General features: G+C 37.2%; 1 protein-coding gene across 1 annotated transcript; it reads left to right on the plus strand.

Moving 5' to 3' along the window:
• Nucleotides 1-6081: 6081 nt before the first annotated feature.
• MAT1A (methionine adenosyltransferase 1A) lies at nucleotides 6082-25564 on the plus strand. Its single transcript, XM_027720677.2, has 9 exons — nucleotides 6082-7937; nucleotides 14926-15003; nucleotides 15830-15952; nucleotides 17647-17759; nucleotides 19326-19469; nucleotides 20150-20368; nucleotides 23368-23550; nucleotides 24051-24184; nucleotides 24800-25564. Exons 1-9 carry the CDS (start codon nucleotides 7844-7846, stop codon nucleotides 24900-24902), a joined length of 1191 nt encoding a protein of 396 aa, XP_027576478.1. The 5' UTR covers nucleotides 6082-7843; the 3' UTR covers nucleotides 24903-25564.
• Nucleotides 25565-25919: the final 355 nt, after the last annotated feature.

The raw sequence follows: 25919 nt of genomic DNA on the forward strand, positions 1-25919 counted from the left end.
TGTGATTTCTGTGTAACTTGAATACTCTGCATTGCAAAAATGAAAAAAAAAATTAGTGATCTTAAACTTTAAGAACAAAATTTTGAAATTTATAGTCATAATTCACTGGTACTAGGTCATATTCAGGAGGGTTTGTTTGCTTTCGTTTTTTGTTGGTTTTGTTTGTTTATTTGTTTGGGGGTTTTTTCCCCTGTTTGTTTTTGAGGGTTTTTTTTGCTAGTTTGTATCACTTTTACGTGTTTCAGTGCAACAGGTAAGGTGTGACATCCTTGGTCCTGACATTTCTCATTGCTAAAACTGTTCTTCTTGCTAAGGGTCGAAGCAAGATCATTACACTTCACAAGTGCTGAGCTTTTTAGTTTGTTTCAAGGCAAAGGACTTGAGGGGAAAAAAAGAGAAGAGTATCATAATGAAGCTGTGAGATGGCAACTGTGTCTATAAGCCTGAAGATCATTTGGTGAGATCCATTTTCTATTCCATATTTCATCTATGAATGGGAGTCTAAAAATGCTGGTGTGTTCTGGTTGCTATATGAATTTTTGTATAGTACCATTTATTATACTTGTGTTGGTTTATGCTCCATATCCTTCATCCATTATCTAACGTCCCCCATTTAGACAGATATCTAAGAATATTTTTGGCTATGTTTTATGTTAGACTTGTTTATCTGAGACTGCTAAGTGACTAGCTGCAGTGAAATCTTTCAGACATAGATGAAAGATAATGATGTTTGCTGTTTGCTAATATATTTGCCCACATGAAGTATGTGGAATGGCTACCTGAGTGTCAATTCCTTGTCTAAGTCAACTGTAGTAACAAGGTCAGGTTGGAGGATTTCTGAAAGATGTGACCAATCAGATGATTGAGAGTTTCCTGCAGACCTCAGAGCACCAGTAGTGCATTTGAGCTCTGTAGCAATGACAGTGGCAGAATTTCTGAAAAGGCTGTGAATAACCTGTGGATAGGAATCATGACTAAATTGGTTGCTGGATGCATGTTGTATCTTTTCATCCAGATAACCATACAAGCCTAGTTCTGGAGATCACAACATTGTGCAGTCATTTTCAGTCATGTAAAATGCATGTAAAATTCTCCTATTTATTATTTAGTAGATTAGTACTGAGTGTTTAAGTAGATGTGTTTGCCTGTATCAAACAGTTCAAGTATGTAAATATTTTCATTGCAAGCATGAAAGAGGTACATCTGCAAATATTGGTTATTGTTCACATAGATTGTGCACATAGGGAAGATGATCTACAAAGATTTTTGGTCCAGAGAAGTAACTACAGTCCTATACCACATGAAAGAAAATGATCTTCTGGCATTATATCTAGAAAAAGTCCGAAGTGCCTGAATTTAACCTTATGTTCCTTGTCAGGAAGCCAGAATTTACAAATTCCAGAACACTTCTTGCAGGTAGGTTTCTGAAACCTGACTTCATGTACTAGAGTCAATATTTGTTTCAAAGTCCAAAGACCACCTGTACTGTAAACATCTGTGAAACACTGCAGCAAAAACTCTTGGGTAATAGCTGTTTAAATGCATCTGTCTGTTTCCTAAGGTACTGAGGAAATCCTAATGGTTTACATATATACACTAATTATGTCACAAGACATGGGAAAGCAGAAGATTGTACAGATCCCAAGCTGATGGAAGACAGCTGAGGTTCCGTAGCCAAATTGTTTTTGAGATGCACATCTATGGCTGTAATAGGGTTTAGTCTGGGCAGGTGATCAGAGCTGTCACTAACAACAAGGAGTCCTAAGGAACTGTGGCTGTGTGTATCTGATGTGTGGTCAGACCCCACGTGAGTGAAATTAAGTGTTATGCTTTGTTACATTTCAGATGATAATCTTTCCCTAGCCAAACAACTGACCATAGCAACTGGAGAAAACATCCAGTGAAAATATATAGATGGCTTTTTGTAAGGTCAGAGGGAGACCATTTCTAATCGAAGACTTTTCCATACCTGTCTGAGGCATAACTTTAATAACGAATGGGTTAATTCATTAAATTTACTATAATAGATTATAAGCACACTCCTAAATCTGTAGGTTGTACATTGCTACATTTGCAAACTGAAAAACTTTTAGCTGTGTGAGGTGAATATGGAACAGGGCTCTATTCTTTTTCTTCTACCCTCTCAGCACAATTATGAAGAACACAGAATTTGTCTTCACATTAGGATGTAACACAAACAAATGGTTGTGCGTTGCTCTGTAGAGCTTATACCTTAAAGAGGAATACTGTCAAAGACTAAGGGCAGAACTAGTTATATACCAATATGGTTTAATGCTGTTTAAATGAACCAATAGAAACCAATCAGTGAATGGAAAACTTTAACTAATCTTGCTATTTTTTTCACTATTTCTGGTACAACAGTGCTTATTTATGAAGACTGATTAGGAAACAGACTTTTTAATTTATCATTATCTTAGTGTTGAGACATGAACAGATAGGACTTTTATTAAGTGAATAAACAGAAAATTAAGTTGCATTCACTTCTACTTAATGTTCCAGGTCTAAGGAACAAATGCACCCAATGAAATTAATACCAGCGTATAGCTGATTTTAATTAAATCAGAATTTAGCTCCCAGTATAGCTTTAATTATTTCCTAAGAAGCAAATTAAAAGTTGCCATTCATGTATAAAGCCCTGGCACATGTTACTTTATGACATGGCCATGAGCAACCTGTTCAAGTTGGTCCTGCTTTAAGCAGAGGGTTGGACTTGAGACTGTCCAGCCTCAAATATTCTGTGATTCAGGGATATGTTAGAATAGAGAATTTGAGGTCAAACAGATACAAAGAAGACAAGCATATGGGAGAGAAGCAAAATTAATTATTTTCTTTGATATTAGTAATGGAAGAACCTGGAAAGACTTCTTAGGGAGCAGAAGGGAAGGCATATGGGAGATACAGCAGAGGATTTCTCTAAAGCTGAAGTAACTGTGGAATGAGTTACATAGAATGCACATCAATATATTACTCTGGCTGAAATTGGTATTCATTCAAAAAGTCATAAAAACCCTCCAGAATGGAAGAGCTGAATTGCTTATGGTCTTGTGCAGGGGTTGCAGGAGGTCCCATACTCCCATCCTGAGAAGGTGAAAGGTGATATGAAAGAATAAATGCTGGTGATGAGCACCCATCTCAGGGCACATACTACCTTCTTTCCTTCTACAATCACAGCTCTTTTTTTCTGCTCCACAGTATGTGTTTTACCTGAATGTTTATGGGCCAGTGAAATTCTACACCTGCACATCTAAGAGGCCTTGAGCCACTCTCAGGTAACAATAGATAGAGGTGAGAGTTTTGGAGCAGGTGGGAAGCAGGTCTTGAGTTCCCGATGTTCAAACTCTTTTGCTCTTGTCATTCTTCGTGCAAAGGAAATAAACACAACTTGAAAAATCTTCCTTATGTTAACTTCAAAACTGAAACAAAACATCTACCTCCTCTAAACCAAAATGTACAGGCTAAGACAAGGCTTTTCATCAACAAACTGAAAAACCCTCAAAGACATTCCCATGAAGCTGGCATAATTTTCAATAGGAAAAAAGATGGACTGCAGTAACTCCTTGAAAACACATTATTTGTATTATACGAAGTACTAATAGTAAACAGTACAAATGAAACTAATGTTAAAGTTGTTTTTGTAAGCACTTGCAAAATTGTTTTCTTTCCACAAGCATTACTTAGGGGTAAATTCCTTTCATGAAGTGAGAATAGAATAGCGAAATAAGAAACTTAGACTGCTAGACTGTGAAACAGTTAACTTTGGTAAATAATGTCTTATCTGAAGATAAAGATGAGAGAACAAAACAGAATTTTTTAGGAAAACACTTTGACATTATTTGTGTGCATGAAGTATTTCTGTATAATGCTAAACTTAAGCATGTTTGGGGTCTTTAATAATAGTGCAATTGTATCTTTGAGTTACTGTGAAGTGTGTGCTCTCTACAGATCAAGTCATTGTCCTCAACATTTGAAAGCTGTAATGAGAGAGACAAATTACATAGCTTAAGAAATGGTTTTCCCTTGACCGATTCTAGTAATGTGGAATTTCTTCAGAGCTCTTGATACAATTTACTCCTCACTAAAAAGAAGCTACCTAAGAGTTACCATGATGGCAAAACAGTAGGAGTGGAGTGTAAACCTGTACTGCTTCCAGGGAAAACATGATTCTTCTGTAGCTGAAGTGAGGATAATCAAATCTTAAAGAAACCTACTTTCTTCCTTCCCCTTCTGCTGTGATAGTGTTTTATCTGTAATCTATTGGCTCAAACCTGTTTTTTCATTTCTACAAGCATAATTCGTCCACATAGACTCCATATTCAGCGATTTATAACCTAAAAGGGACATCAGTAGTGACAGATAGGGAGGTGGAAAGGAGTAAGTAAAAGGAAGAAACCAAGAAGGAAGGGAAATCTGTGTTAACCAAATGGATATAAGCAAGAAAAAATGAGGGAAAGGGACAAAAGCAAATACGGGCAGAAAAAGAGAAAAGGAGAAGTTAAATGATCTGATGAGAACGTCATGAGGTCTAGGGCCAAGGCAATTATCAATCCTATCTGTCTAGACAATCAGCAGCACCAATAGCCATCATTGATAAAATTTTTTTGTCAGTTTTATCTTGTTCATTACTTTCAAGGTTTCCTCAGGACTCCAGTAAACCCATGCCTTCTGGCAGGTGTTAAGTGTTTGTTATATGAACTAGAAGAGGGATTGTTTTGCAGGACTGCTGTGAGTAAAAGTAGCAAAATCATGGGATGATTCCAAATAAGAAGACTCTTTTAGTTAACAGAAAGATTCATGTTGCTATTCCAGTGGTTCCAATTGACATTATACTCGATATGGAGCAATATGGAAGGGCAGTGTTGTTTTCACATCATTATTTTCCTGTCTTTAGCCTCATTTCAAAGCGCAGGAGTCATATTGATTTAGATTTTACCATTGGGTATCTTCTGAGTAAAGGTCATAGAATGTGGTCAAAACATAATACAGTGCAATGGACAATATGTGAACCATAAAGAGATTTGCAGAGAAACTTTATTAGGGCTCAGTCTACAAAGCTGTTGATTATGGCAAGAAATTTAGTAGAAAATTTGGAAACCTTTTACATGGAGTGATGAGTCATTATCAATAAAATGGAATAGGGAAAAATGCTGATATCAATCATTCTTTTATCATCTTTTTTTTTTTTCTTTTTCATAGGCAGAAGTGCTGTGCCAAAAAGACATGATGGTAGAGCACTATCTTACCTTTTTACAAATATTTAAAACGTCACATTGTCTGGGAAGAGAAGCCAAATTAAACATTACCTAACCCTACAGTGCTTTAGCATTGGTCACAGATGTCCTAGAAGAGAACATGCTGAGGTGCTTCATGGCCATAAAGTAAATGTGTTCCTCTTGATAGTAAAACCACAGCCGGAAGAAGTTCAAAATGGAGTTTGAAGTTAATACACAAGTTAATGTGAAATGCAGCTGTGCAACATTGCTAGAATACTAGTACCAGAGAGGATGTTTCAATGAAGGGGTGACCTCCAAAGGTCTCAAGGACCAATGCATTTAACTAGACAGAAGTGAGTCCAGAAAGAGGAACTGTAAAAGCAAAATAAACAGTGGTCCTGCAAATTCATTCCTTGTATATGTCAAATTACTTGTGCTCTTCATCATTTTAGGAGCTTGTGGGGTTTTTTATTTTTATATGTGATAAGAGAGGCCTGCTTCTGCATTCTGCTTGAGTGTTACCTTCAAAACATGAATGCTGATTCCCAAACTACAGTTTCTTTCCTTAAGTGGCATTGAAAAACCAAGGAAGAGCAAAACCAGAAGCAAGAGAGAGTGGAACTCACAGACTGACAATATTTGATCTTGTCTGCCTTTACTGGATGATTGCTTCTTTCTAAGAAACTTTTTGTGTACAAAAAGGGTTTTTGTTAGTGTTGTTTCATCCATTTGCATTGTCTTTTGGTGCTTCCATAAGAAAAAAAAAAACAAAACAACAAAACATTTGTATTTAAGAATGAATGTTTATCACTTCAAAAGGCAATATAGTCTTTGAATGTTACCCATTAACTAGGGTTAATATAGTTAGTTATTCTTTTTCTGGGTGTGTTAATGCGTAATTTATTCAGGCTGGGATAGTATCTTCATGTCAGTGAAGTGATGACAGTTTACTGAAGGGAAAGCTGTCCCTCATAATGTGTATCTGATGTGTGCGTTGTCCATGTTTTTAAGTGCAACCAGTGCTCATCATTCCATGAGTCAAATTGTCTACAATGGAAAACCAAGAAAAAATATTTGAAATGAACGATTTCATGTCAATGATAATTAGAGAGGGGCCAATGCTGCAGCAGATTACTGGTGAACATTCACAGGCACTGGTTATTGTTTTCAGGAATGTAGGCAGAAAGTGAAAATTCTAATGAATTCTTACATAACTATGTAACAATGCAGAAATTTGAATCCAAGGAAACACATAAAGGGATTTTTGAAAATAATCAAGTTTACTTAGTTTGAAGTAAACTAAGTAGGTTTTTAAACTGAAGAGCGATAAGGGTTTCATTGCTGTCAAAATGGCAAAGGCTGTGGAACACATTGCAATCCAAGTACCAGGTACACTTTGAATGATTAAGACAGTATGATTCAGAGTGCATTGAAGTAAAGAGAAATTTTTATTTTGATAGACCTGTGCTTTGGTCTGAAATTGAGATTATAATGGTTCTTCTAAAAGAATTAAGGGTAATTACACTTATTTATAATGGTGCACTAGTGCTGGGCATTTTGTGGATCTGCCTCATGGTTATGTTTACTTGTTTGTTATATAGTAACTTAAAGACACAAATACCCACAAAATGCCATCTGTCTTCATACCTGGCATACCATCAGCATATTCCAGACACGAGCCATCTGACAAGTAATTTTCCATAGCAGAACTGATCACTGAGTGCTCAGATGTGGCAGTTACTATATTTCTAAGGGTGATGGAATATAGTATGAGAATATGATATAAAAATATAATTGAGATGGATCTGGATTAATAGAGGATGGGAAAAGAAAAACAAAGGCTGAAGGGAGAGGTCTGCGTAAATGAGAAGCAGCCGACGTGCTAGATCTTATCAGATGTTTTGTCTCTCAAATGTGCATGAAGAATGAATGAAAATGAAAAAGAAATATTTAAGGAGAGAATTCTACTTTTCTAGAGCTGTAAAAGTAAAAAGAAAATATTTACGTGACACAGAGCAAACTTCTTCCAGTCTTTTGTTAGGAAAGACATGTATTTACAGAGTTTGTATCTATCCTGTAAAACCTCAACACACAGCTGGAAGCACAACATAGATCCCAGAATTAGGGGAGAGACAAACTGAAGAAGCAGCTGCCCCGAGCTGTCACTAGTACTCCTGCCTTACTTTGTACTTGGTTGAATTGCTAAGATAACCAATCTTGCACAGGTTGAATCCAGAAAGTTTCCAAGAACTGAGTTAATTAGTGAAATATCCTAAAGTTAACTAACTCCCCTGCCAAGAAATGGGCTCTTCCATTTTCCTCACATGATTATCTAGGCACTTTCACTTTTCCATATATAGGAGCAGCTCAGGGACTGACAGATCAAGCTAGGTAGGGATACAGACTTCAGGCACATGCGTTCTCCTTGTGTGCATGCACAGATGCAAGTGTATGCTGCTTTCACACACTGAAATTCAAGTCAGCGAAAGAGGTGACAAGTGAAGACAGTGATAGTCTTGCTGATAAAGAACCTTCTCCTTAAAGAGAAGGCACTAAAGGTAGAACTCTTCAACCACTGTTTGTAGTAATTCATCAGGAAAAGCATCACAACCATGAATGGACCAGTGGATGGTTTATGTGATTACACGCTGGATGATGAAGGGGCTTTCATGTTCACATCGGAGTCAGTGGGAGAAGGACATCCAGGTAAGAAACCAGCTCTGGTAAAAGTGTAAAAAGAATAATATTTTCATTTAAGATGAATCTTTTTAAAAAGTCTGAAGAAGAATTTATCTGCTATTAATTTTATTATAGAAGTTATATGTAACAGGGTGCTTTTTACTTCTTTTCTACTTACTGGACTACAGAACTGCTATAACTAGTGTGCTTCCAACAGTTTACGTGCTTTTGCAGGGTGTGTGTTAAACTGAGGAGGGCACTGAGGTTTATGTTGCTGCTCCTTCCTTTTCATCTGAATTTCTTTCAGTATTCCTGTGGAGACACTACTGTGTCTCCGGCAGACTCAAGTTTCACATATGGATAAGAATGCATAGCTTACTTCTCAAGTTCTATATCTTTATGGGCCCTGTGAAACTGTCCTCCACATATGCAATGCTCTAAAACTGTCACCCCACGACTAGAATATCCCTAAGCAGCCTGTTTTAAAGCTTTTTTTTAGTGGTCCCAGCAGCTGTACAGGGCAAAATTGCTGATTTCCAACCCCACTGCCTCCCACCCCTTTCCATCATCTGATGCAATATATGGAATTGCTTAAGCAAATAGTGGACAGTTATTTGCTAAACTTTATGTATGGTCAGCAGAGATTAGTTCAATTTTATTGAAAACAAATATTCATCCACCATAAACATGTACCTTATGTCAACAGCAACTGTTCCCTCAAGTGAGGCCAGGGGACAATAGGCTATTTGATGTCCTGAAAAGTGTATTTGTTTTAGAAGCCAATTTGGTGGCCTATACTTTTTGCTATAATAAGGCTTTTTCAGGTTTGTGTTTTATGTTATGTGAGTAACTCATAATTGGGTGGAATGACATAGTAGAGGATAAAAAGGTCGGCAATGAGAATTTGTGTCTATAGTTCTGATACTCCTATGATATAAACTTATTACTGCAGATGAAATCCATGGCTGATGCAATTGAGTATGTCTCCATCAATGGGGAGGCAGCTACATCAGGTTGAACCAGTTGGGGTTCTTTCTGATGTAACACAATCAGAAAATGACAGCCAGGTTTTGTCCTTGGGACATAGGTCCCATCTCAAATTTATGTATAATTACATCCAGCATTTGTAGTGCTATGTAGTTTCATAGAAAAAAATAACATTATACAATATGGTAATTTTAAATGGATGATGGTATTTCCAAAGATGACAGGTCACAATTTATGCTACTCTAATCATTATTTTTAATCCCCTTGGGGCAATAATAGGGAACTCTCGGAGCAGAAAGAGTTTAGCTGAGTCCCCAGGTTTAGCTTTGTCCCTTGATTTCTTTCCTTTACTGATTCTCTTTTTATCTTGTTTCTTGTTTTAGAATTTGACCTATTTTTCAGTTCTTCTTCACATTCTCTTCTTTATTTCCAAACACTCTATAGGCCCTCAGTAACTTTCTTTTAAGGCCCATGAACATTATTTTTCTCCTGTGTTAAACATTGGGCAGGCCCTTGAGAAACACTGTTACCACTTGTCTGATGTGTGTACAGCCTCTTACCCTGGTGGGTCTCTGGGTACTCTGAGATGCGAGGTTGGTTGTGGAGTGAGTAGAAAATGGAAAATTACTTGGATATTTTCAAGACTGTGATGCTTGTACTTTCTTAAACAGCCTAGATCTCCATGTAGGGTACTGAAAACCCAAACCCTATGGCAAAGGGAAGATACAGATTTTCCAGATCAAAGGCGGGCAGGTTGGCAGTAAGTAACTCTGGGTGGTCCAGCAAATTCTTGTTCCTGAACATAGCCCAGGAAGGGAGCTTAGTTGTCTCAGCTGTAGCTCTTAGTTCCTGACAGCAAATTGATGTCCCTTACATCCTGACCAACTCCCCCTTTTCCTTCCCTGGTTTTGTACAAGAGGTGTAGACATGCCGCTAGGATTTTATCACCCAGGAAAATCTTGGTTATTTCTTAAAACGGGGCCCAGTGCCTGGGGCTGTAGTTGGGCTTCTGACGTTATCTGTAGCAATAGAATTTTATTGTGAGTTTTGATTTCCTCTGTTTATACAAAATGGATAATTTGCGTGTTCTTGATTATTTCTCTTCCGTATCTGATAGCATAATTTTGCTAGAGGGCACAATGTGAAGTAAAGATCCTGAACTGCATCTTTGTCTGGTGGAAATTTGAATTGTTCTGATTATATTAGCTGAGGACTGAGCGCTTTAATGGAGACCTCCTCCTTAATGCACAAAGCAGGAGAAATTACGTGCTTATTTATTTTATACCTGTACAATGCCTGGAGCTGGGTGTCACTGAGAAGCCCAAATTCCATGGAAGCGAGTAATAGCTGCCAGTAATTGACATACAGGTATTACCTCTGCTCCCCAGAGATATTATAGGAGACTGTTTATCCCATTTTCTCAGTCCAGATTCTTGGGTGTAACATTTGGGAATCCCTTTCAGATCTTTAATAATTTAGTCATTTAGTGGGGTAAATTCCAAATTTTCTGAAGAGATCTGCATTTCAATAGAATAATAAAAGCACACAGACAGTAGGATGAGCAAGAGAAAGATTCTGTATTTAGTTAGCTGGTTTTTGTCACTGCTCCATTTGGCTTAGTCCAGTCGTGTCTGTGCTGCATGATGGTTTCACGATGCTTTGAAAGGCATTGAGTGTTTCTCTACCCCACAATGTCTTACAGATGTCAAACCACTTAGGAATAATTCCTTCCCCTATTCGGTGTGACTTCAGGTGGAATTTCCTGCAAACTAAATGTCGTTCAGTTTTCCAGAAAGTATCAAGGAATCTTTAAAAATATAAGAGCAAACATCTGCTAAAAGCACCCTCAGATTTTCAACCATATTAAAAGCATATGTTTATCTCCTAGATATTCACAGGGGAAAAAAAAAATCACAAAAGAAAAAAAAAAAAAAAAAAAAAAAAAAAACAAACCAGAAAATGCAGATCTTTCCAGCAAGTTGATTCTTGCTTGTCTTATATCTAAGATTATATATACCTAATGATATACATAATACTTCAGTAAACTGCACATTGAACAGAGAACAGATGTACAAGATATTTAAACAGTGTTAATAGTGCAATATCACTACAGCTATCAACTAGCACTTCTCAAGAGTCTTTTAAATAGGAAAAAAGTACTGCATATTTAAGCTATTTGAAGTCTTTCTAGTGAAACTTTTTTGGTGGAAAGCTCACTTTTTGATGAAATGCTTGTGATAAGTATCTGCATTTCTTCACTGTTTTTTTAACCAGAAAACTGAGAATTGCTCAGTTTTCCATATTTTGAATATAAAATTTCACATTCTAGTTTAAAATTATCTTTTTTTTTTTCTGTTGATATAAATAAAATAACATTAAAAATACTGAATTTTATTTTAATGATCACAGGATTTGAAGAAAGTCAACCTTGCCATTTCAGGTGTTCAGTGTTTGTTATGTTTACTACACCATCGAAGTCAGAAGTGTGGTTGCACCTGTTTGTTGAACTTCAAAAAATGGAGCTTTTTAAAATTAAATTTTCAGGTTTTACTGCTGTTCGTAGGTTTTGTCTGTGCATGATGAGTCTGAGAAACTTCCTGGGAAGGTCCTGAGAACTTGTGTTAGGCTCTTAAATATTCTAGATTCATGTAAAAAACTTATATCTTACTATCTGGAACCTGGGAAGCTCCTTCTATTTATTGGAGATCACTTTTGTTGTTTACTCCTTTACTTCATAATATGACAACTGGACTTTTGAGGGCTGGTCTTATCATCGGTCTCCCTAGACTAATTTTTTAGTTAGCAAGAGTTGTTTCATGGCTATTTGGCATCTCTGCCATAAGGATAAGTCTGTGGGATGATTTGACTTCATGAAAAGAACTCATGGTCATCTAATACTTTTGTGCTCAGTCAAGAAATCCTTAGCTTAGACATCTCTTTTGCAATAGTTACCCTACTGGATAGTAATTCACTACATGGAAGGATGCATGAACTGAATTCTGACCCCTGAAAGCATCTTTTAAAAATGATAATGTCTCACCATAGGTGGTCCATTATGCTTTCCCCGTTTCCAAAAGGAAAGGGGAAAAAAAAAGAAAGAAAGAAGCATATCCTCTCATATTTAGCAGCTAATAAGAGAAATGAGATGGTTGAGTTGAGAAATTTGAATAACAGAATGAAAGGTGCACAAAGCCTGCTAAGCATTACTAAAAATAGAATGCCTTGTTTTATTTTACACCAGAGACCTTTGCTAATAGACATGCCTTTAATTTAATGCATTAATCAGCCAATCATCCAGTTAGATTTCTCTTTCCAGTCTTGATAGATATGTCTGTATCTGTATTTGGAGATCTAGTTGCACTAGATCTGCTGGTTGTTGCACCAACAATCAGATATGTCATGAGTTATCGAACTGATTTGCCCAGACTATTTTAATCTAAAGGTGCATTCTCAGCATGGTACACTAAATTATTCTAATTTATTCTTTTCATTGATTAGATTCTCACATAGAAATTAAAGACCAGAAGTGACCTCCAATATATAGTCTGGTCTGACCTTCATACACAGGTAATATTATTTCATGCAAGAATTCATCAGACAAGCTAGTAAATGATGGTTGAATTTCATTTATACCTTTTAAAATTATATCTAATTTTCATGTGGTGATTTGAAGAACAAGGAATCCTGAGTGCCTCTAGATGAATGGTTTCAGTGGCTCTGAAAGATTTAAGATTTTACTTTTTGAATCTTTATCTGTCTCTTTTTATTTTCATTTATCACCTGTAGTTATATTCTTGCCCATCAGAAAAAACCTTTTCTCTCAGCGTAGTATTTTTGGGTTCTTAGAGACTGTGATCCCAGTGCCTGTAGGGATTTCCTCTGGTAGGTTGCCTCTCCTTCAGTCTTTCAAAACTAGATTGAGTTTGATTGATATAATCCTGTAAGGTAGACTTTTCTGATTTAGGGCATCCTTCTCAGTCTGGCTTAAACCTTCCCACAGCTTCTTAACTTCATCTTTGGAATACCAGCACCAAAATTTAGTATTTCTGTAGCAGTCTAATACTGTTGCATGGATATAATGTCATTTCTATGGATGACTGTCCCTCTGGGTTCTATCACAATCTTTTTACAGCAGCAGTTTTGTAAGACAAACTCTCTCCTTCTGTAAATGTGGACTATACTTTTTGTTCAGGAGTGTTTGCTGGTCTATTTCTCTGAGAAGGAAGCAAAAGAGCTGCTTTCAATATCCATGGAATACTGTAGATACTAATGATACAGTTAATTTTTAAAAAAACCCCCAACAACCAACCTCATGAAAGCATTCTGTTAAATCTTCACTTACTGATTTCACTGGCTGCTATGGCTCGTGGTCCCTTAAGATGTTTCATGGTAGTTATAGTTCATTAATTTCAACCACAGCGTGCAAAACCAACATAATGTTCTTTGTACCAGCTGGCATGCTTCATGTGGAGCAAGGACAGGGATAAAGGTGTTCATGGCATAGGAACTCTGGGTGGTGAAAAAAAGACTAAAAAACAGTCCCAACCACTTGGACTTTACTACAGGGCAGTGGACCTGCACTAGGAGGGCCATTCTAACCCCATTTGTTTTGTTGTCTTACCTAGGTAATCAAAAATTACATATTTTCATCAGTAATTTTTGCTTTTACACTTGAAAATATGGCTCTATTTCCTTATAAATCTGAGAAATTTGAAGAGATAGGCAGAGATACATTTAAATCACTCCTGCCACCTTTGTCCCCAGGTTTGCTAAACAAGGTTCAATTGGACATCTGATTAAACTGCAAGAATGGTGTCTGATTCCTGTTTGGTAATAATTGTCCCAAATTTAGTAATCCATGTACAGTTCTTGTAAGGCTGAAAGTTCCAATGCAGCTGACATCTGTTAATTGTCTTTCATGTTCCTTCTTTTTGTGTTGAAGTAGTTAATATGGGAGACGAGAGTGCAGGAATCACATTAGTTCTCCAGTCTTTGATTTGTCCCTCTTAGCTAAATGTACACCATCTTCCTGAAAATAAATGAGAATTTGTTTTGATTTGAGGTTAAATGTATTAAAGGCCTCCAATGACAGACTTACAAAACGTTGCTTTCCAACAGACTGTGTTGCAGAGGAGATTAATTTATTTTGCCACACAGCATGTTATGGCAAAGTCTAAACACAGTGTACAATACTGGACTTTTTTTTTTTTAAGAATTATACAATTAAATTATATGAGAAAATTTACTATTTTCGTGTAGAAGGCATTGCTGTGGGTGCTGCCCTTTTGTGTTCATTAGATTAGCTACATTATTTAAATAAGATTCAAAGAAAGAAGAAGATAAAAGATTATTATGATAAACCTGAATTGAAACCTTTGTACTTGGCAGGTAACTAAAGGTTTACCTCAGGCAAACTTCAGTTGATAAACTCTTCTTGCTTTTGTGTGTGCTCCCTCCACTGCCTTGGGTGCAGGCGTTTTTAGGGAACAACATTGCCAGATGGTAGGAAGCAGTGACAAAAAGCAAACCTGAAACAGGCTCTCCACTGACCTGTGCATTATGTGTATTAATCCAAATACTTTCTTAGGCTTTACCCACAGGGTTGGTCAGGTACATTCTAACTTTCTGCTAGGGCAATGGAAGTTGGTGGTGAAGCATCACTGTTCTGTTAGAATATCCCTGGTGTGGAGGGCATGCTGTATTGGCTTGTGGTGTTAGAGAAGGAGAAGGCTGGGAAGAAAACCTCATTCTCTGTTCATTGTTTCACACCTAAGTGCAAAAAACTACAGGTAAAGTTATAGTCACTGTTAGTTTACACCAGTGAGTAAATTCCCCACTGCATCTACAGAGTTTGTTTGCAGGATGTTTCATATGTCTTTCTATTTAGCTGGATTAAATATGCCAAATATAGCAAAAAAAATAAGCAAAAAAAGAATTCCTTTCTGAAATACCTACTCTAAGTGGGGCAAGCAGTCCATGGTTTGTATTTAGTACTGTGGTTTTGAATCACAGCTTTGATGTCTTGCAGATAAAATCTGTGATCAAATCAGTGATGCTGTACTAGACGCCCACCTCAGACAGGACCCAAATGCCAAGGTTGCTTGTGGTAAGTTGTTTGCTACTTTGCTTTAAGTCATCACACATTCTTCTTTTAGGATGTTGAAAAGAGCTAGCTCATTTCACTCTCAAAAAATGACATAAGAATTTCAGTCTTGAAGAGAAGGAGAGATGAGAAGAAACAGTAAAAGTTTTTATAAAGGCTGAAGCTTAAGTGGGCTGTAGAAGAATAGGGCTGTTGATTTTGTGTGTGGACTGAATTGTCCTGGGAGAAACAGATTTGGATTGACTAGAGTGGATTTTTGAAAGAATATTTGAATGTTTTGTTGAAAAGTTCATTTACTGTATTTAATGAAGTACTATTTTTTCAGTCCAAGTTCCTGCTTGTTTTTTGAAATCTACTTAGAAGTTGTACCATCAAATTTCAGGTTATTACTACAGTTAATTTATTGTGTAACTAAATCCCATCTTCAGATTCTTCCTTCTGGAACCGGAGGCAAGTTTTCAAAATAGTTGATCACTGATTAGTTTTATTTAGCCTCACTATATACCTTAGACTGTTTGGGTGGATTTAAAAATCATGGTTTAATTTTAAATTTCTCTTAAGTTGATGCATATCACTGAATCGTGCTCAGTGTTTTGACTTTCCCATTTGTAAATAGGACATGTTAGTCTTTTCCTTACTTTCAGGCATATAGTGAATATAAAATGAATTTGTTATAGGAGATAATAATGCTAAAAATATGGGTAGAAAGGATTTACACTCTACACACCCAATAGATCTCTCAAAATCACCATTGGCGCAAACACAGTTATTTGTTTTAGTAGGCTGGCTTATTCTGCTATTGTAATCCTGTTTTCGTCTCTCTTTTCAGAGACAGTATGTAAGACAGGAATGGTGTTGCTCTGTGGGGAGATCACGTCTCGTGCTATTGTGGATTATCAGCGAGTTGTCCGAGATGCAATTAGACATATTGGCTATGATGATTCAGCTAAAGGTTGGTGGAAAAACTCATGAAATCCTGGAAGAGCAAGCAATAGGCAACTGCAAAACAGGTCTGTCACCAATTCCATACATGGGCTTTAGCAAGCCTGATAAAAACGCAGTATTCTGTTTGACAGTTGCTTACATGGTGCTACATGATACACTTTCTGGCTTTATCCCAGTAAGAAAGAAACTGCCACTTATTAGTCAAAACTGAATTGGGAATAGACAGACTATACTTTGAACTGTGGTATTAGGCCAGAATAGTTAACTGCAGCTTGAGGCACAGAACTTACTACTCCTCCAAACTTGCAAGAACTTGACTCTTGGTTTTTCATTTGCCAAACAGATTGATGCATCTTGTTTTGAAAGAGAGAGAAGAAACCTAATTAATTTCATTGTACCTTTATATTTTTGTACTGTGGTACCATCTGGAATTCCAGGTGTAAAGCTGGTTCTCAGTGTGGAGAGTGCTCTGAATAACTACTTCTACAATGAGGAGGGTGCAGTGCAGACCTGGTTTGTGTGATGTGCAAATGATTAAAAAGACAAAATGCTCTATGTACCAAACACATTTCACTTTCTGATTTGCATGTGTCCGTTTATACAGTATAAATATTCCAAGTATTCTGTTACAGTGAAGCGTATCTTTTAAGAGCTTTTGGTTAAAAAGTTGTTTACTGCAGCCCTTTAATTGCTATTGCATTTGCAGGGAGATTGTGGTGGGAGAATATTATAGCAGCACATCTGCAGGTTTCCTCCACTGTCATGTTTCAGCAGTGCTTACAGAGAACACTGGCAAATCTAGTAGGTCATAAATCTCCTGTTTAACCTAACTGCCCAAAATTACGAGGGGAGATGCAGTGACCCAGTAAAAAACAATTTCTAGAAGTAAAACAAAACCTAAACCAAACAATTGTATACAAAGATACAATTTTCTTCTCTATATAGCCTACTTAAAATAGGGTGAAGAGCATTCAAGTGAATCATATGCATATGGACATGTATATATGTTGTACTGACTGAACATGAGTTTGGTCAGCAGCTGTCAGTGGCTACAGTTCTAGGAAAGGTTGAATTTGGAGAGAAACAAGTTATTATTTATATACCTAGGAACAGGTGGAAAATTTTGGCACAATCTTCTTTCAATTTCTTTTTAAAACTTTACTTTTGGTCTTTGAAAGTCATGTAAATTCCCACTTCAAGATTTTCTGTGACACTTGAATCTGTTTTTTTCCTCTGTTTGTGGTTCACACAAAGTCCTGTGAGAGATTTAGGTACCGACACTACCTTACATGTATTAAAACAATGTGTTAGAGAGCAGAGCCTTCAGTTGCTGTAAACATCAGCCTCTAGGAATTTATGTAGAAGGTTTTATTACTATTTATTTGGGAGAGGCTCATTATTTACCTTTTTATCTAATTTTCTGAGTTGACAATTCATAATCTGAATTGGCTTGGCGCAGGGAGCCAGTGCAGGAGAAAATAAGCAGTAACAAGCAATAAAGGCAACCCTGTATACCCCACACCATCCTAAAAAAGGTTTCAAGTGTGATATTTACAAAATAATTACTAAAAACAGTGGAAAGATTTTGAGTTCTGAACGTAGTATCCTATATAAAATTAAAATTTTGTCATATGGTTCCATGTTACTTGCCCTAATTGTGACAGAAAAAGCTAATTCAGTGCTATTCTTTTTTCCAAATAGGCTTTGACTACAAGACTTGTAACGTTTTAGTGGCACTGGAACAGCAGTCACCTGATATTGCCCAAGGTGTTCATCTACACAGGAATGAAGAGGATGTTGGTGCTGGAGATCAGGTAGATGTGGCATCACATCTAAAGCATCAAAGATGTTTCAATAGAAAAAATTTACCCCATCTTACTGCCCTATTTTCTGTGTCAAAACCCTTGTCAAAATATTTCCACACTTCTATCTTGCGCTGCCCCGGAATAAAACCCATATTTTTACTAAACAGTTGAAAGTTCTTTGAGAGCAGACTTTTCCTGGTGCTTGTTTTAGCACTCCATTTAAGTGAGGAGAGCTCTGGCAGTTGGTAGTAGCTGAGGAGGTGCCCTATAGAACTTAGCGAAAGTTTTTTTGCTTACATATTTCATGTTTTTGCTGAGTAGATTTAGGTTCATCAGTCCATTCGTCTTGCAGCCAGACTTGTCATGTAAGGTGGAATAAACAAAAGATCTTTTCACTTTCACAGAGCTCTTGAGATTTCGCACATCCAAAAATTAGGTGATGTTTCAACTGTCCTCAGAATTAGTACAAAGAGTGCCAGAGTGCTTTTAATTTTCACTTATTTCCCAGAGGCAGATATTGTAATAGGTGTTCCACATAATTAAGGCTGTCCGAACTGCATTTCTATGAGCTAAATAGGTAATATAGGTAATTATGGTATATTCCCAAGAGAGAGATACCAACACAAAAACTCCATAATCTGACTGATGCCAGTATGAGTGAGTTCAGCATTTACAGTAGTTATCATTAGAAGTAATATCTAGTTTATAACACTGCTGTTGAAAACTGTAAGTGAGGGTATCAGAGTACAGGACGCAAAGTAATATTGTTCAAAAAATCCCTTAAGGGCTAAATTAAAATGCTTTTATACTGTCATGGAGTCATAACACTACATAAAATGAAAAGATATCTTCTTGGGCACTTTGACTTTCTTTGGCACTTTGGTAGCCTCCTTTCCCATTCCCATCAAAGTACATTCCTGTCTTTTTTCTTTTTTTTTTTTTTTTCCCCCACAACATACACTGGATGAGATAAAAGGAAATGCTCCTAACTCTATTTAACAAATTATAATCTGGTGCAGGAAACATGAGTGAATACTGGTAGAAGCTGTGACTAGAAGCATATGGCATTGAAAAATCTGAGGCAGGTGCCTTAAACTGGTGAATGGTGTGTCCTTCATGGAGTGCTGGCATCCCATTCCACTGTCATTTCAGGTGCGACCTGCAGTGTGTGTGTCTGTACTCACACACAAAAGCCTCTGCAACCTTTTCGTACTACTGATAGCATCATTTTTATGACAAAATAGTCCTTAACCTTTTTCTCCAGCAGATTTTTTTTTTCTGTGAAAGAATCTGGTGGGGTTTTTTCTTCACAGAAACATCTCCATTTTTGTCCAGGTTTCCAGTTCAACATGTAAACCTTCAGGCTTTCAGTCGAAAAATCTAGGAACATGGTTTGTTTCTCATTACACTGTAACATGTTGGAGCCTGACCCAAGTTTAGGCTTCTTGCACTGTAATGTAAAACAGTAGAAAGTAAACCTGAGGGTACTGTTTACTCTTTGCTTCAGATGAAATCTCATTGTCTTTGATTGTGGTGCCATTAACAGTAATTGAAGTATATTTTCTCCCCCTGTAGGGTTTGATGTTTGGTTATGCAACTGATGAAACAGAAGAATGTATGCCTCTAACAATTATTCTAGCTCATAAACTGAATGCCAGGTTAGCAGAACTGAGGCGTAATGGAGAACTTCCTTGGCTGAGACCTGACTCTAAGACACAGGTAAATACTGCTATGGTTGTCTAGATAGTTGAAAACTGAGCACATCAATTGTTGTCTTCAAAACTATTTAATATTTCTGGAAAGAAAAGGTGTTAAGCCTATCAGGATAACCTACAAGTAAGAGATAAAGCTTTTCCACTGCTTATGATACTGTCTCCTTGACTGTTGGAAAGTGGTTAACTTGTATCAGAGCCCTTAAGCACCTAACAGTGAAGAGACATTTAACCCCTCAGACTTAAGTGGTTTGTGCTCATTGAAAAAGTGACAGGACATCCAAAGGATTTATTTGTATTTAGGGATTTGGGGAGACATTTTCAAGATGCAACAAGAATGTAAATTTCTGAGGCTTGGAAGCTTTGATGGAAATCCCAACTAAAAGACACATTTTGGATGATTTCATAGAGAATCAGATGGTCTACCAAATGAGTTTGGTTAATTATTATTTTTTTTTTATTTTTTTCTATTTTCTTCCTTAGCATAGAAAATATGAGGTGAGAAAATAGGCTTTATTTCTCATGCCCTGGCAACAATCTGAACAGTGATCAATATAATGCATGACAGCGTTGACATTTTGCTACAGTTTTACTTTTGTAATAGTGTACATGGCATTTGATGAATACCAGTAATACATTTGATGGCAACTTTGGTGTGTTCTTCCTCCTTCTCCCTGTTCCATCCAGGTCACAGTTCAGTATACCCAGAAGAATGGAGCAGTGATCCCAGTGCGTGTGCACACCATAGTGATATCTGTGCAGCACGATGAAACCATTTCGCTGGAGAACATGCGCAGAACCCTGAAGGAACGTGTGATCCAAGATGTTGTCCCTGCAAAATACTTGGATGAGAATACTGTTTATCACCTTCAACCTAGTGGGCGTTTTGTTATTGGAGGGCCTCAGGTTTGTCTTGTGTTGTTTTGGTGCTCTTATGAGCTTGCCTTTCACTCTGTGTGTGTAAATACTCAGTTTTTTGGCATGTCTGTCCTTAGGCGCAAGGTGAAAGCTGCTTAATGCAAGTTTTTCCTGCAGTTGTATGTGGGAGAAGGGCTCAGGATTTCATGCCAAAATAACCTTTGACAGCATGATTATATTGCACATGTGCTGTGACTAGGTAGGCAGGTTGAGCTGAATCTTACATTGCATGTGGAATGTACAGCCCAGTTCTGAGTTTCCTCAAACCCCCTTGAGACCATCACTGAGACATGCAGTCCTTTCTCATTGAAAGCATTTCTTGCAGAGAGATGGACAAGAGAAAGTTTGCTTGTCTTACAGTGAACCTGATTTTCAGATCTGCATAGCTCTCGCTCTTCTGCCTGACACCAGTAAGAGCTGAAGGTGTTCATCTGTCCTGAAAATCAGCCCCAATAGGCTTCTTCTGGTGAGAAAATAAATGTTCATTTTACTTTATTTAGGCAACGCAGGAGCTGGGATTTATAATTTGATCCTGCACTCACAGAGGTCAGGCAGAACTTCCACTCTCTGAGATTTAGTTTTTGAAAACAAATTCACCATTACCAATGTTTTAGTCTTCAGATCCTTTCAGAACAACGATAGCAAAATTTCAGAGCTCCTTCCTGAGATTAGGTTCAATTTCACAATAAATCCAAGTAGACACCGTTTTTCCTTTGTTGTTTAAATTCATTCACTTACTGGAATTTGCCAGAATTATTTCTAAGGTGCTGTGTCTTTTTTACCTTAGGGCCACGTAACAGGTAGGAGGGGGTTGAGACTAATCATTATAATAATGTTCCTATAAAAAAATGTATTTTTGTGCAGTTGAATTGGTTGTATCACTGTAGTTTTGCGTATCATTGACATCCTAGCCTATGAACAAATGGAGAGTCAAACTTGAGCCATAACTTGAAGTGAAGGAACCAGTGCAGCAATCACAGCTACATACAAAAAGAAGGCTACATATATGAAAATTTTTATGTGTGCAGTAAGCTGCACCCATTAAAAATGTAAATCTTTCAGATGTGTACTGAACTGCATCCATTTAAAAATGTAATATAATTACATATGATAACCCACCCAGGAATACCCTTTCTACTCCTGTGCTAGAGCTCTATTGCATATGTTTGCACATGCAAACAGAGGCATGTCAAAGTGTCTGTTTACAGCTTTTTAAACCTGGGCTAAGTTTACTTAGTATGGGTCAACCAGCCTATGTGTCCGTGACCTTATAACTGCTATCAGCACTTGTGCAATTTACAATAGCATTGCAGCAACCAGAAAATAACTATTTCTTTTCTTGCCTTGAATATCTTGTACCTTCTGGTTACTCAGTTATATTTTTAACAAGGCTAGCTGTAGAAAGCTGCCTTAACCTCCAGTTCAGTTCATCCAAGGAAGGCACATGTATTTCACTTATGTTTTTGAGTGCAGTGGTGCCTTGAGTTCTGGCTATGGCAAAATCGTTAGTTTTGCTGCTGTCACTGTTTTCCCAACAGCAAAACCCTCTGGTGTGGTGAGGACATTACAGCTCATCACAATAATGACTTCCACATGCTTTACAGATGCATTTGTGCTTGTTCAGCACCTTTGAAACACCCTTTCACATGTCCATTTATTTCTTTCCCTCTCACTCTGTTCTGCTGTCAAGTCATGAAGGCACACAAGGTGTTCTCATTGCAACTGTCTGTGCCATCAAAAATTAAGGATGAACCAAGCAGAAGAACCTGAGGACAGGTTCCTTTAGGCAGCCTAAATTATCTGAAAATTTACATCTTGCTTCTTTCTTAGCAGAATGAAACAAACAATGCCAAAGTTTTTCTTCTGTGCATATGCATAGTCTTCCTAAGAAAAATGTTGACTCTCCACTTGTGTTTGCCGTGCAAACATTCCAGCAGTTGAATTTTAGTGACATGATGTTTTGAGACAAAGAATTTCAAATCTGCCTGCACAGGTGGCAACTGAATTTCAAATTTGGACACATTTCCATTCACATCAAAAGCTTAAGGATTTAGTAAACTGTAGGGGTCAGACAATTAGTCAGCTGTTGATCAGCTAACCCAGATCAAATGAAAATATGAAGTTCTTGTAAGGAGCAGTCAGGATAGCTGTGTAGGCAGCTAGAAGGTTACCTGCACTTCCTTATTTAGTATTTTAGAATATTCATCTATAAGTATCTGTTCTTAGAAAGAAATAATCCTTCCTTCTCAGTTACTTATTACTGCCTAGTACTCCATAGCTGTTGTGTACAGTTTAAATTATACTATAAATACTTTGAGGTTGGAAATGTGTTTTTTAGTACATATTTGTATGACAGTCTCTGACACTGCACTAGAAGTGCTGGGTGCCAGCATCCATATAATAATGTATAAGGTACCACTGGCATACCTTTTGATGGTAAATAAAAAACCCAAACATTTACTATTTAATATTTACACAACTTCAGATTTTGACCAAAAGATATGAAAGCCTGATTTTTTTGTTGTGGGGCTTTTTGGGGTTTTGGGGTTTTTTGTGGGATTTTTTTTTTTTTTTTAAGAGTGTGAAATCTCTCAGTGGTTCCTATATGGCACATAGTTTTTTAGCAATATTCTGTAATTGATTTGGGTATTATAGGTACATAATTTCTAAACTAAAGTTTCCATATTGCCAGGAATACTCACTTTTAAAACAGGCAGTGCATGCTCTAGCTATCTGTGTGTAAACCTGTTTGTTTGATTACCAGACAAATTGATGAATGGCTTGTCTTGTGAATCTGGCTTTAAAGAACAGTTATAGCCACTGTTGTAGCTTGGTGAGACGAGTTCATTCCTTCAGCTACCCCACAGCATTCCCTGTGTGGGGAACTACCTCACACATTGTTGCAGTCTTCTGAAGGAACGCATAGCCTTGTTTGAGACTTACAATAGAACAGACCGTAAAATGGACCAATTCTTTTGCTGATTTAGGGTGATGCTGGTGTCACTGGGCGGAAGATCATAGTGGACACTTACGGTGGCTGGGGAGCACACGGAGGCGGTGCCTTTTCAGGCAAGGACTACACGAAGGTGGATCGGTCGGCCGCGTACGCAGCCCGCTGGGTGGCCAAGTCTCTGGTGAAAGCTGGGCTCTGCCGCCGTGTCCTGGTCCAGGTGTGGTTTGCCAAGAACGTTGCTTTTCTCAAAGAGGTTTTTCCTTTTCAGATTTACTTGGAATACACATCGTACAAGACCCTGTAGTAGAAGTGGTTTTGGTGATGGTTTTGGGGTTGAAGAAAGGAAAACTTGATGTGCTTGGTTCAAAACCACTGTAATGTCACCAATATCAGCTCCTTGAAGCTGGAACTGTTCATTTAGCTTTTGTTTTATGGGCCATTTTTCTGGACTTTTATTGAGCCCTCAACCCTCTGACACTTACTGTTATGGAAATGAGCATGGGATGACTGGATAATGGGAAGAAAGTCATCCAGAGACCTCAGCATTTTCAAAGTATTCTTTTTTTCTACGAATATAGATTGTGCAAATATGAGAAGTAAAGGAGAGGCCTTAGTTTGCATAAGGAGATTCAAAAATGAATGCTTTCCTCTGCTGCATACTGTTGTTCCCTGAGGTGCTGTGTTTATTGGCTAACTATGGTGCCTTTTTTCACACAGGTTTCTTATGCCATTGGGGTTGCTCATCCACTGTCCATTTCATTGTTCACTTATGGAACTTCCCAAAAAACAGAGAAGGAGCTGCTGGACATTGTACACAAAAACTTTGATCTTCGGCCTGGAGTCATTGTCAGGTATAGAAACACACAAAAAGGAAAATATCCTGGTGGTCACGTCCTAGAAGTGGCTTCTTCCAAAATCTTTAGCTGTTACACTGTAAGAGGCAGCCTCTTGAACCAGCAGGGGATTGTTCCATGCAGTACAGGAGGACTTCCTCTCATTCTGTCATTTTGTCAGTATTTACAGTTGACAGTTTTTATGGTTCTCCCCGTGTGCCATATATTTTAAGGTTACAGATATATTTTTCAAGTTTCATATGCAACATATACTTTCAGCAATTGGCCTTCAATAGTATATGGAATTTAAATAGAACAACTTCTGTATTCCAAGAATTTTATATTACTTTGCTGTGAAAACAAAGATATGTTTTGTTTTACAAAATTAATTGAAGATTATTTCATGTTTTCACCTACAATTAATAACTCACAATAATAAGGCCTGCAGTCCTAAAGTACTTGACATTTAAGTTGTGTTGTCACTTTTGACACGTTCACTGGTATGCTTGCATCTCCAGAATATGCTTGTTTGACTAAGGGTGTGAAATGGCTTTCAACATCAGGATTTTAATGGTAGTTATCATGAAGTATCTTAATATGACAAATTTTCTCTTCTTTTTATTATATACACAGGGATTTGGATCTGAAAAAACCCATTTACCAGAAGACTGCTTGTTATGGTCACTTTGGAAGAAAGGAATTCCCATGGGAAGTACCTAAAAAACTTGTGTTTTGACATTAGCTGTCACCTCTTAAAAACAGAAAGGAAGTCCACTAATGATGAGGGTGCTTCTGAAAATCAAATTTGACAGCTTTGCATTCAACAAAAGGAATTTTAGATTTTAAATGGAAAGAAAGAAAAGGATATTTTCTTGGAAATTGATTTTTTTTAACCCTCAGTGTCTTTTATTATCCAAGATATAATGGACAGAGTCTGTTTTTTCAATCAGCATAAGACAACAAAATACAGTTTACTCTTAACTGCTGCTCTGTTGGTTCTTTTCATAAAGACAAAGTGTGACTCAGGTACTCAAACCAATAGATGAACCTCAAACCTTTGATGGGCAAAGGTGAAGACAACTTTCCCATCTCTGACTAAGGATCAGCAGATCTCTTGCTTCTAATTAGATGATGGGAAATTCTGGGGTCCAATTTCCTTACTGGAGTTAGCATTGCATACAGCTGGGGGTTGCTTTGATGGGAGAAGGCTGAATATCACACAACCCTATCTTGGCCTCTTTTGTAAAAGATATTATCCTATATGTAATATTTAAATCACTGTCACTGTATATGTGCTGTTATTGTTGTGTTTCAATTACCTGTGTTTTTGAAACATAAGTGGTCTCCTATGAAACAACAATCATAGAATAAAAAGCTTTTTCCTACCCTGAATGTAAAGGAGTCTCTTTTTCTGTGTTTTGGGTTTTTTTAATATTGCAGTGTAATGGTTCATCTCAACTCAGCGTCTTATACTCTTGTAGGATTTTAGTTTACCAACATAATTGAATTTTTTTATTAGATTTTGGAATTGTGATACAAATTTGTCTTATAACACGTGTGATCGCTCTTTAGTCCTTGTGATTAGTAGAACCTTGGTGAATAAGTATTCTTATTTGTGACTCTTAGGTTGATGTTATACAGTATTCTTTCATAATTTTTGCTCCCAAACTTTAGGTTTATTGCACGGCTTTCTGTGTTGGATGTAACTTGGGAATAAAGTAAAGCACAGAGAAATAACTGCAACATAACACAA

This window comes from Pipra filicauda, unplaced genomic scaffold (assembly GCF_003945595.2).
Source record: "Pipra filicauda isolate LSUMZ 115617 unplaced genomic scaffold, ASM394559v2 scaffold430_size1018388_pilon, whole genome shotgun sequence".
In the NCBI taxonomy this organism is placed as follows: domain Eukaryota; kingdom Metazoa; phylum Chordata; class Aves; order Passeriformes; family Pipridae; genus Pipra; species Pipra filicauda.